Raw genomic sequence first — 12,622 nt, forward strand, 5'->3', positions numbered from 1 at the left:
CAGGAGGGTCACACAGAACCATGCACTTCACTATAATGTACATGTACCTTATATAATCTACATTTAGTCATTTATCAGCAGGAAGGGTACAACTCTATCAGCGGAGTAACAAGAAACTGCTGCAGTGTTGAGTGCATAGTAGTAGAGAAATATTAGCATAGTAGGTAGTAATATAGACAAGGAAGATGAATTAGTGAAAGAGACAGTAAGAAGGTTAGTAGTTCTTTTTTTCTTCTTCTTCATTCATGTCAGATATTGATTGAAGAAGTGTGTTTTTAGTCGACGAATAAAAAAATGAATAATAATAAAACAAAACTTGAACTAGAACTTGAGGAGAACACGCCTGTCAGAACACAACAGTGTAGAGAGGGATGGAGGAGGAGAACACACGGAACACAACAGTGTAGAGAGGGATGGAGGAGGAGAACACGCCTGTCAGAACACAACAGTGTAGAGAGGGATGGAGGAGGAGAACACGCCTGTCAGAACACAACAGTGTAGAGAGGGATGGAGGATTTGATTTGATTTTATTTTATTAGGGATCCCCATTAGCTGGTGCGATAGCAACCAGCTAGTCTTCCTGGGTTCCACACACAAAAAAACACAAAAACAATCACCATTGCAAAAAAACAAAATTAAGAGGAGCATACCTCTGGCGTCTGGGGTGGCTCTCTGCCGCGCCCTCTCCTCGGCCCGGCTGACTCAGGTACTCCGACCTCTTCAGTGAGGTGCGCCAGGCCGCCTGGATCACCGTCGCTGCGCGGCTCCTGTTCACGTCATAATAGTCCCGCCAGCCCCTCTGAAACGCAGGGGTTCCCCCGTCAACTCTGGCCCCTTGTTCCATATTAATGTTCAAATCTAGTCCTATACTCCCTGCATATAACCCATATAACTCTGTATGATAACATGTACAATAATGCTGTATATATATATTTATATATTTTTTATTCTTCTTACGTATATATATATATATATATATCCACATCTGTCTGAACATACCTGCATATAATCCTTTTTTACATATGTGTAGATACTATATCTATATCTGTACATATCCCTTACCTACTCTTACTAGTTACGCTGCTGGCCAGTATGACTTTACTACCATAGTGTCTTTATACCTGTATCACTGTACATACTAATTAATATTAATTAATACTACAACTCTGTACATACATATGATTAGCACTATTACCAAGTAGTACTACTTTATATATTTTATACCCAGTTTAATCACCTGTACATTACTATTGCACTTTACTGTTAGATTTGCACTCTGGTTGGATGCCAAACTTATTTTCGTTGTACTGTACTTGTGCTGTATAATGACAATACATTTTCATCTAATTTAATAATCTAATCTATAAATTAAATATATTAGGATAAAAAACGTTAATCAAAATTTTACCTGTATGATCTTGGCAGCATCCTTCTTGTCCAGGAAGTGAATCCTGATGAGACAGGACCTGAACCAGCGTTGCAGGGTGATGATGTGACGCATCACTTCCTTGTTGAGGATGTCCTGGAGCCGCTGGCTGTCCTTCTCCTTGAGGAACACCTGGGTGGACGACGGACAAGAGACCTTTACTCCGAGTGTAACTGCCTCTGTGTTCAGTTTAAGTCCTGTTTAAGTTTAAGTTTGGTTCCTACCTAAAGGCTGCTAGTGTAGCGATTGTAATGGTACATAGGAACATTCTGGCACGTGTGTGATGATGTCATAGTAGTACAGGCTAGAACAGGCTAGAACATTAGCTCTGCCACAACATTCTGGAACGTTCGTGATGATGTCATAGCTGAACATTCTAGAACCTCGCACATCCTTATATAAGTGGAAGTTTCGGCCACAACCAGTGGGTAGAGCTCCTAGCAAGAAGAAGTCAAGTCAAGAGTTTTATTTGTCACGGCATACAAGTATACAATGAAATGCGGGTGGTCTTGCCCGCAACGATGTGCAATACAGTAGTGCAACATATAATAGAATCCAATAAAACAACATTGTGCAATAAACAGGTAACAAGAAGAAGAATCTGCTAAAGTCCATCATTTCCTCTCGTATTGCATGCAGCCAATAAGGTACGTTTGGTGTCGTAAATGTTGCTATGTGTAGGCCCATGCCATGTAGCTAAGGTGCTAGCTAAAGGCTTGCTAAGCATCAATGATTGAAGGACGTAATGTGCTTGTAGGTTAAGTTCATTTGGTTAACAACATTGCAAAGACATGTGCCACTAAGAGACAAGTAGAGATAATATGGATGTATGTTGTTATTGTTTGAGCTGTGATTTATTGTATTTCATGTATGTGTTCACAGTTCTCACGGTTCGGAGTAAAATCGGTTCGGTTCGGATTGAAATAAATCCAATCAGTAATATCAAGAACGCATCGCTGTCATCATTGCAAGTAGAGGGAGTTACACCAAGGTCCACATTCAGACTGAGCGACCGCTGATGTGTTCCACGATCATTACCTTGGTTTTGCCTATCTGGTAGGTGGTCTGATCCAGGCCCATCTTCTGCAGCAGCTCAGTTATTTCTCCTGGCGCTGCCGTCGCCCCCTTAGGTAGCAGCACTCGGAACTTCTCAACAAATTCCTTAAAATAAAGAAAACCTCATCAATCCATGCCATGTACTGGATTAATCATTAAGGCCCTTATTGGTAAGCTACCTCCTTATACTATACCATTATTGGAATGGAATTTTGGAACCTGGGCCCTTAACAGGGTAAATCAGCATTTCACAATGATGCCCCTCTAGCTCATGGAATGAACTCCAACAATCCTCAAAGTTTGAGATTCTCCCCTCTGTTGCAGCGTTTAAAACCTTGATCTCCAACTTTTGTCAATCAAGTTGTACTTGTTTTAATTGATTTGTTATCCTTACTTTTTGCCTCATCTTGTTCATCTTATTTATGATTTTATATAATGTGTTATTTTATGTTTTTTCTTTGTCGTCGCTTATTTCTGTATGTACACTCGACGTGACTGTAAATGAGGGAAACCTCTGTTGCCTTTCGAGTTTAAATAAAGGTTTGAAATTAAATACTCTCTCTCTCTCTGCGTCAATTCACAGAGGCGTACAAGTGATAGAATAAACAACGACATGTACAGTGTGGCAAATAATAAATAAGACCTTCTTAATTTCTTTTTTTAATCGTTCCCACCGGCAGAGCTCACCTGAAATGTGTACTTGGAGCTGTAGCCGGACTTCTGGATGCGCACCGTCTCCAGCAGGCCCGTGTACTTGATCTGCTGCAGCACCAGCTCATCATCAAAGTGCATCGCCCTCTAGTGTAACAGGAGAGACACGGCGAGAGTGAACAGTGTTTTCAGATGAACAAGCTCAACTGTCACACCTATCGCTACATGTTTAAAGGAACACGGCGACATTATGGGAACATTTTCTTACCGTCTTCTCCAGAGTCGGACAAGAAGAGAGATACCCGTTTCCTTTCTGTGCGTTCGGTAGAAAGCTATCCGGCTGCGAGCTAGCCTAGATTAGATTAGATTAAGATTAGATTCAAATGTATTGTCATTATACAGCACAAGTACAGTACAACAAAACTAGCGTAGCACAAATGAATGTAAGTGGATATGGATCGGCTAGCCTAGCTTCAAACTCCGGGAGAGGTGTTTTTGGCCAACGCCTAGGCTAGCCGATCCATATCCGCTTCCATTCATTTGTGCTAAGCTAGGCTAGCTTGCAGCCGGATGGCTTTCTACTGAACGCACAAAGAGGAAATTGGTATCTGCCTTCTTGTCCGACTCTGGAGAAGACGGTAATAACATTTGCCATAGGGGGGCTCCAGTAGCTCACCGCATATCTCGGCGCTATTTCTGCGTCGGGGAAAACCGTGCTGCGTCACGGATCTGGTGGACTCAGAGTTCGATTCCCGGACCCGCCGTCATTTACCAGAATGTCTTCCCCTGATCTATATCCCGTTTCACCCTGTATCTGTCGGTCATGCTTGACCAGAAAAGCGATAAACGCTCAAAAAGAAAGTTTAAAAAAAAAAAAACATTTGCCATAATGGCGGCGTGTTCCTTTAAGATAAAAGTGCAGCTCTAACAAAAGAGTGAACGTTCGTCACAACGTTACCTTTTCAGCATTGGAACGAATACAGTGGATGAAGAATGGCTCCGCTTTCTCAATAGTCTCCATCAGCTTGTTGAGTGATGCCTGTAAGATACGGCACAAATGGACTGCATTTATAGAAGAGAATAGAAGTACTTTCTTTCAGCACCACAGATCGCTCACAATAAACATCTACTGAGCTACTGTTGTGGCGGCCGGGCGGATATGCATTGCTCACCAGGGGATTTTCAAAATAAGAGTATCGCAATATGAATCGATCTTTTTACGTTGCATCGATCCTATTTGATAATTGATAATAGATCGATATATCGATCTGGATCGATGTATCGTTCCACCCCTACCACCAATACTACCATTACCACCAACACCACCAACACCTTAGACTACCACCAACACCTTAGACTACCACCAACACTACCAACACCTTACACTACCACCAACACCTTAGACTACCACCAACACTACCAACACCTTACACTACCACCAACACCTTACACTACCACCAACACCACCAACACCTTAGACTACCACCAACACTACCAACACCTTACACTACCAACACCTTACACTACCACCAACACTACCAACACCTTACACTACCACCAACACTACCACCAACACTACCACCACCAACACTACCAACACCTTACACTACCACCACCTTACACTACCACCACCTTACACTACCACCACCTTACACTACCAACACCTTACACTACCACCACCTTACACTACCACCAACACTACCACCAACACTACCAACACCTTACACTACCAACACCTTACACTACCAACACCTTACACTACCACCAACACTACCAACACCTTACACTACCACCAACACTACCACCACCTTACACTACCAACACCTTACACTACCAACACCTTACACTACCAACACCTTACACTACCAACACCTTACACTACCAACACCTTACACTACCACCAACACTACCACCACCTTACACTACCACCACCTTACACTACCAACACCTTACACTACCACCACCTTACACTACCACCACCTTACACTACCACCACCTTACACTACCACCACCTTACACTACCAACACCTTACACTACCACCACCTTACACTACCACCAACACTACCACCACCTTACACTACCACCAACACTACCACCACCTTACACTACCACCAACACTACCACCACCTTACACTACCACCAACACTCTACCACCACCTTACACTACCACCAACACCTTACACTACCAACACCTTACACTACCACCAACAACTTACACTACCAACACCTTACACTACCACCAACACCTTACACTACCACCAACACCTTACACTACCAACACCTTACACTACCACCAACACTATCAACACCTTACACTACCACCAACACTACCAACACCTTACACTACCACCAACACTACCAACACCTTACACTTGCGGCACGGTGGTGTAGTGGTTAACACTGTCGCCTCACAGCAAGAAGGTCCAGGGTTCGATTCCCGCTTGGGGAAGGCCTTTTGTAGGTCCAGCATGACCATGCCGCAGTATTTGCCCGCGTCCACCTCTTGTTTGACGTAGTCGTTCAAATAGAGAAGGCATGCGTTTTTCCCGCTAGGTACTTTTCGACCTGTTCGTAGACAATTTTTTCCATGACTTTCAAGATGGAGGTAAGAATAGAAACAGCAACAGGTACAATCTAATCTAATTTGCTGCCCTTTTTGTGCAAAGAGGTCACTCTCGCAATTTTGAAGTCCTTGGGGACGTGTCCCTGTTTTATGGAGAGGTTTATTATGTGTGGGGGTGATGGCGGCTACTGAGTCTCTGAGGAATTTGGAGGGGATGTTGTCATGGCCAGTGGCCTTGTTAGGTTGGAGGGCGCTCAGAGTACCTCATCTGTTGTTACCATTTCCAGTTTGAAGTCGTCTTTGCGGACCCCTAGGTTTTTGTAGTATGCTACTATGTGTTCTACCCCATAATGCCCTGAGTGGGAGGGTAGTTTATTAACCAGTGTTGTGGCTATGTTTGTAAAGAATATGTTTAGGTATTTGGCCACATCCAGTTTGTCTGTGATGAGCGTGTTTTCTGTCTTTATGTTTATGTTTATAAATCTGGTTTAGTTTTTTGCTGCAGCCTAGTTGGTTGTTGAGTAATTTCCAAAGTTCGCGGGTTTGTTTTAGTTTTTCTCAGTTTTGTCATTGATGAAATTCTTTTGTGTGGTTTTGATCATGGTGTTTGTCATTTCTTAGTCTGTTTCTCTAAATTTTTTGTTCAACCACGTGGGCTTGGAGTTCACTGTTTGAGCTTTTGGAAAGCTTTGTCTGACTTTTATGAAGTTCAGAGCATTTTTTGTCTCTGGTTTTCATAGCGGTCAGTATTTCAGTGTGCATCCATGGCTCAGCGCGATTTTTAACCCTGGTGGTTCTTAGGGGTGCCATGTTGTTAAGTATTGTTGTTGTGAATTTGGTTTTGAATCCACCCCATCTTCAACCTGTGTACCACTGAGCTCATCTGACCAGTCCATGCTCTCCAGTTCTTGGTTAAAGGCCTCTCTAGAGTAGGTTTTGAGGTCCCTAGATGTGACTGTTTTGTGACAGCCGGCCTTTTGTTTTAGCTTTTTGCGGGTACAGAAAATCATATAATGATCACTTAACCCGCATGCTATCACCCCTTTGTTGGAGATCATGGACTTGTCAGAGGTCAGAATGAGGTCAATGGTGGTTTGTGTTGAATCACATACCCTTGTGGGTTGGGTGATTAGCTGGCTGAAACCGTGCAGATCACAAAACCTACTGAAGGCCTTGAAGACGGGTGCTGCTTTACGTAGCATATCCGTGTTCCAGTCCCCAATAAGAATATTTTCTACACCCTCCACCCCAGCTCATGTCATAGAAGCCACTCTGTTCTGACGGTCTATAGATTGTGCCTACTAGTACTGATTTCGCCCTTTCTAATAAGATTTCAATCCAAACAGTTTAAATTTCATCATGGTTAAGGTCAGTACGGTTGATGAATTTGGTATCTTTGTGAATATACACCGCCACCTCCATACTGATTCCTATCCCTCCTGACTATTGAATAGTTTTCGATTTCAATCTCTGGATCCTGTACAGATTAATCTAGTTTTGTTTCTAAACACAATATGTTTGCCTTACCGTTCAAAAACAATTGTCTGATTTCAGCCAGTTTAGGTCTCAGGCTGTTAATGTTAAGGTGGAATATGTGAAGTCCATTTGTGTTCGTTATTTGGTTTATGTTGTCGAGTTCAAGGTGTTGATCGTCTGTGGTGTCTGGTTGACCGGGTGGCGATGGGGTCCTATCATGTCCATTGTTGTTAGCCACGTCAGCTTCCTGGGTCCTATTTCCATTGCTGTTAGCCACGTTAGCTCGCTGGCTAGCTCGCCGGCCATCGGGCGATGCCTCGCTGTTTGGGTCCCGCAACGTGCTGGGCGCCACGATTGTGAACCCCAGTTCATTCCTTCTCGCTGTGGCCTCTCGTGGGTTATTTTGAAGAGGTGATAGTGGAGGAATGTTGCCATTGATCGTGTCGTCCGCCGCCGCCGTCTGTGTAGGTAGCAGTTGTCCTGTTGTGCTAGCGATGCTAGCCGCCGTGTCCTGGGTCAACAGACCTAACGGTCATCTCTGGTTCCGTGTCATGACGGGGCCCGGGTTCTGGTGAATGTCACCCGACAGGAGCAGATATAATAGAATCATTGATTTTCTATCAAACTTGCCTGTCGGGGGGTAACCTCTTGCGTTCCGGGTTCGCTGTAAGTAGTGTGTGAACAGCCGCTGTTCCAGAGGCTAGATGCTTCCTCTCCGAGCCCGTTAACAAATAGAAGTCACAATGGGACTGCCGTTTTGCGTTTTCGCTACTTTCCACTTCTGTCTGGAGTTGTTGTTTAAGTGGTGAATTCAGGTACAAGTCCATAATCCACAGGAGGGAAAGTAGAAAATGCACAAAATAGTTTGTTGTTGTTCTGTTACGCTGGTTGCGTTGGTTCAGCCGGGAGCTGCGTAGAATGTGACCACCCATGTCGAAGCCGGATATCTAAGCATCCCTAATGAAGACAGGTCACTGTTGGACGGACGACTTACCTTCAGTTCCTTTACTGAAACCTGGCTACTCCGTCTGACCGCTGCTCCGACACGTCAAGGACCTGCATGGGGAGAGATGACCAGAGGAAGACTGAGTTTCAGCTGCTGAAACGCCAACAAACGCCATCCAGCCTCATGGAGCGAACAGGTTTGGCAGAGTGTTGACTTCACAGCTCAAGATAGACCAGGTCTACAGCAAAGACCCGTGACACAGACGTTGCATATGACAACATGGCACATTACCATTACAGACCATGACAACATGGCACATTACAGACCATGACAACACGGCACATTACCATTACAGACCATGACAACACGGCACATTACAGACCATGACAACATGGCACATTACAGACCATGACAACACGGCACATTACCATTACAGACCATGACAACACGGCACATTACAGACCATGACAACACGGCACATTACCATTACAGACCATGACAACACGGCACATTACAGACCATGACAACATGGCACATTACAGACCATGACAACACGGCACATTACCATTACAGACCATGACAACACGGCACATTACAGACCATGACAACATGGCACATTACCATTACAGAACATGACAACACGCCACATTACCATTACAGACCATGACAACATGCCACATTACCATTACAGACCATGACAACACGCCACATTACCATTACAGACCATGACAACACGGCACATTACAGACCATGACAACACGACACATTACAGACCATGACAACACCGGCTGTGTGAACATACCTGGATCAGTAGTACGGCTAGTGGGATATAGGGCTCTAGGCACGGATGATATGGAATGAGATACATCACCATAATTCCCAGATATGACTGTATATCACATCATCTGTGAAATCACATGTTCAATATAAATATAACCAATAATAGCATACCGTGCGGCAAAGGGAACTGCTCCCGCCTACCTCCGGTCAATGGTCTCTAACTACACACCCTCAAGACCCCTACGCTCTGCATCTTCTGGCCGCCTCAGACCTACTCCTATCCAAGCTCCGGGAGGGTCATCAAAGAGAAGTCGCCTATTCTCAGTCCTTGCCCCACAATGGTGGAATGAACTACCCACCCCAGTTAGGACAGCCGAAACACGTCCAATCTTTCGCCGTCGACTAAAGACGCACTTCTTCAACCATTATCTGAATAAAAAAAAAAAAAAAAAAAAAAAAAAAAAACCTAACCCTAACTAACCACACTGTCATGCACTTGTCCTAATAAACTAACCTACACTGTAGCACTCAACACTTTGATGAACATTGTTACTCAGCTGATAGAGTTGTGCCCTTCCTGATGGCTTGTCGTACAGAACTTGTAAGTCGCTTTGGATAAAAGCGTCAGCTAAATGACTAAATGTAAATGTAAATGTAATCAAACTGGACTCACTGTGGGGTCATGTAGGGGTGGGAATCGCCAGAGACCTCACGATACGATACTATCGCGATACTTGCGTCACGATACGATAGTATCGCGATACTAAATATATCGCGATACGCTGAGTATTGCGATTTTCTTTTTTATTTAAACATTTTAAATTTAATTTATTACCTTTTTTCAACTGCAAAGTAAAACTTTGTCAACATGTTTTATCTAATAAAAAAAAGTTTAGTCTGTTCATCTCACTTCAATAATTTATATTGCAGAACATGGTATTTTCTCAAGCAGACAGATGTCAACACTGTAATCTGTGTTGCATGTACCTGACAAACTGAACTGTTTGTATTACAGTCATATTCCAACTTAACTGAATGCACTTGTGTGTGTGGACTACTGTACTATTACAGGTATTGAAATGAACAATGAAACTTCCTTATAATTTATTTTGAATTTTTAATGAATAATTAAATATAGTTACTTGGCGTCCCTGTATCGATACAGTATCGCCACGCAAAGTATCGCGATACTACTACGTATCGATTTCCCCCCCACCCCTAGGGTCATGGGTCATATGGGAGTGTGATACAAACTGAGATCTTCAATTGACATTCTCAAACGTTTCCGAAATTATGACTAATATTCTCCTTTTATTTATAGAGAATTCTCTCATTCTCTACTGTGAAGTGTGATCCATATCTCCGTGGGTGGGGTGTTGCCCTGCTGATAAGACCTGCATAAACCCTTTGACTTAGGGCTGGACGATATGACGATATTATATAAATATCGGGGTACAGTTCATTAACGATACACTTTTTAAACGTATCGTGGATATCGTGATGTTTTGCCCAAGAGGATTGTGTCGCGTCAATCTGGTCCACACGCTCAAACTTTTGAACAACGCCGCCCCACACACACACACTACTGCATCAAAGTTACTACTTATGATTAATAAATGCATTCGTTGTGGCATTAACGTTATATAGATACACGTTCAATAACATCAGCGTATTTACCCGAACATAGCAACCTAGATAGATAGCAAGCATTACTCGGTTCATATCTCAGCCTGTGCTGAGTAAGTTGTGCCCATTCACATCTGTTAATAAAGTTTTCAATCAGACAGATGTATGGAAAGGCTTTTATTATAACATTCGTTGCAGTAAAATCATTATGCCTCGTTTAGTCATCCTGCGGAGCTAAAAGCTAAACGTCGGCAGCGGGGAGCCAACGTTGTTGATATTGTTATTGAGCTCTTGTCAAAATCAATGGCGGACAAAAGCGGAAGTAAAACATGAATACGCGCTTGCCGATTGGTGCCAAGAACAGCAGGGCGGGTGCAAGCGGTGTGACGTAATTGGCAGACTCGACTGTCAATCAAAATTATTCTGTTTGCCGTCTGAATGAATGAAAACTTTATTAACAGATTGCAGAATGGGTACAGTACAGCTCAATACATACAATTGTTAAGGGGATGCAGACCAGAGAAAGACTTTCGTCTTGTTTACATCAGGGTCCCCCATTTTCAATTCATTATATTTCATATCTAAATCATATAATATCTCATTGCTAAATATATGCAATATATAATCTAATAATCCAAGAATCTAAATCTAATATACAATATAAAAATGCTAAATGCATGGGTATTTTATTTTGTCTTTAATGTTAGCTTGCAAACTCAAATACTGTCTTGGTAAGCCTCATAATGAATTGTTTGGGGGAAAAAAGAAAAACATCGTGATGTGTATCGTGTATCGCCGAAAGGTCAGAAAATATCGTGATATCATATTTAGGCCATATCGCCCAGCCCTACTTTGACTTACACCTCCTTTGAAATGAGGATGTTGAGTGAGCAGCTGTTCCAGACTGAACATCAAGGGCTAAACATCACAGTGAGAATCATTCACTGTTTTAGCTCATCTTTCTCACAGCGTGCAGCAGGACCACCACCCTGAGCTACGCAGCATGGAAACCTGTGGTCACTCATCCACTCATTCATTCATCCACTCACTCATCCACTCACTCATTCATCCACTCACTCACTCACTCATCTACTCACTCATCCACCCACTCACTCATTCATCCACTCACTCACCATCCACTCACTCACTCATCTACTCACTCATCCACCCACTCACCATCCACTCACCAGTGATGGGCAAGCTACTTGGAAAATGTAGCAAGCTACACTACAAGTTACTCTCGATTAAATATAGCTCAACTACAATGGAAGCTATCCCCAGAGAAATGTAGCAAGCTACACTACAAGAACATGGCAAAAATAGCTAGCTACATCGGCACTTTTTTTTTTTTTTTTTACTTCGTGACCAAGTTTCCACCAAACAAATAGGCAGGAAAAAAAATTCTCAGTTTGATTGTTTATTATAAAACTGAAACAAGCCCTCGGTCTGGCTTTTTGTGTCATCCTTTTAACATGAACTTGTATTACACACTTCTTCAATATCTGAATTGTTTTACTTCATTTTACTAGTATTATGCTACCATGTATATACTACTACCAACTATGCTAATATGTCTATACTACTACAGTATGTACTCAAGAGTATAACACTCAAGCTTGACACTGACAAACAATACTACTTATCCTTGGCTGCTAGATATGTACCACTCCTACTGACTTGTTGTACACAATTTGTAAGTTGCTTTGAATGAAAGTGTCAGCTAAATGACCAAATGTATTTAAATATGTAACTCGCAAAACATTCCATGGCCCCAAAATCATGTGGGGACCCCCCCTGGGGGTCCTGTCCCACAGGTTGAGAACCACTGCTTTTCCCTCTTTTTTTCTTTTCTCCACCCCAATAATATTGTTCATTTTCTGCCTACAGTGAAACATCATGATAGCAGCCATCTTAGTTAAAGCTGTTGACAAAGTGTACTGACTTGTGTGGAACAGTTGATTTTCATCAGCTCACCTGAATGTGTCCTCAAGTTAGTGCTGGACGTGTTGAGAGAGCAGCATATGTTTTAGCCGTTTTTTCAGTCAAACTCATAAATGTGTCCCAGATAGGGCCATGGAGAGTCATTGTTGTTATTGA

At 42.8% G+C, this 12,622-nt stretch overlaps 1 protein-coding gene across 6 annotated transcripts in view; it reads right to left on the reverse strand.

The window, feature by feature from the left end:
* Positions 1-12,622, reverse strand: part of LOC311239521 (unconventional myosin-IXb-like) — a 180,511-nt gene that overhangs the window by 72,211 nt on the left and 95,678 nt on the right. For 3 of the 6 annotated variants that reach the window (XM_084327837.1, XM_084327840.1, XM_084327835.1), the window contains exons 2-8: positions 8,168-8,229; positions 4,092-4,172; positions 3,402-3,485; positions 3,170-3,280; positions 2,465-2,587; positions 1,409-1,558; positions 651-799 (exon numbers count right to left, since the gene is read on the reverse strand). In XM_084327837.1, coding sequence (XP_084183963.1) covers positions 651-799; positions 1,409-1,558; positions 2,465-2,587; positions 3,170-3,280; positions 3,402-3,485; positions 4,092-4,154 — 680 coding nt within the window. In that variant the 5' untranslated portion in view covers positions 4,155-4,172; positions 8,168-8,229. The remainder of the gene's footprint in view (positions 1-650; positions 800-1,408; positions 1,559-2,464; positions 2,588-3,169; positions 3,281-3,401; positions 3,486-4,091; positions 4,173-8,167; positions 8,230-12,622) is intronic. The other 3 variants (XM_084327836.1, XM_084327838.1, XM_084327839.1) reach the window with 3 other exon arrangements.

The sequence above is a fragment of the Notolepis coatsorum genome, assembly GCF_963971535.1.
Source record: "Notolepis coatsorum genome assembly, chromosome: 13".
Taxonomy (NCBI): Eukaryota; Metazoa; Chordata; class Actinopteri; order Aulopiformes; family Paralepididae; genus Notolepis; species Notolepis coatsorum.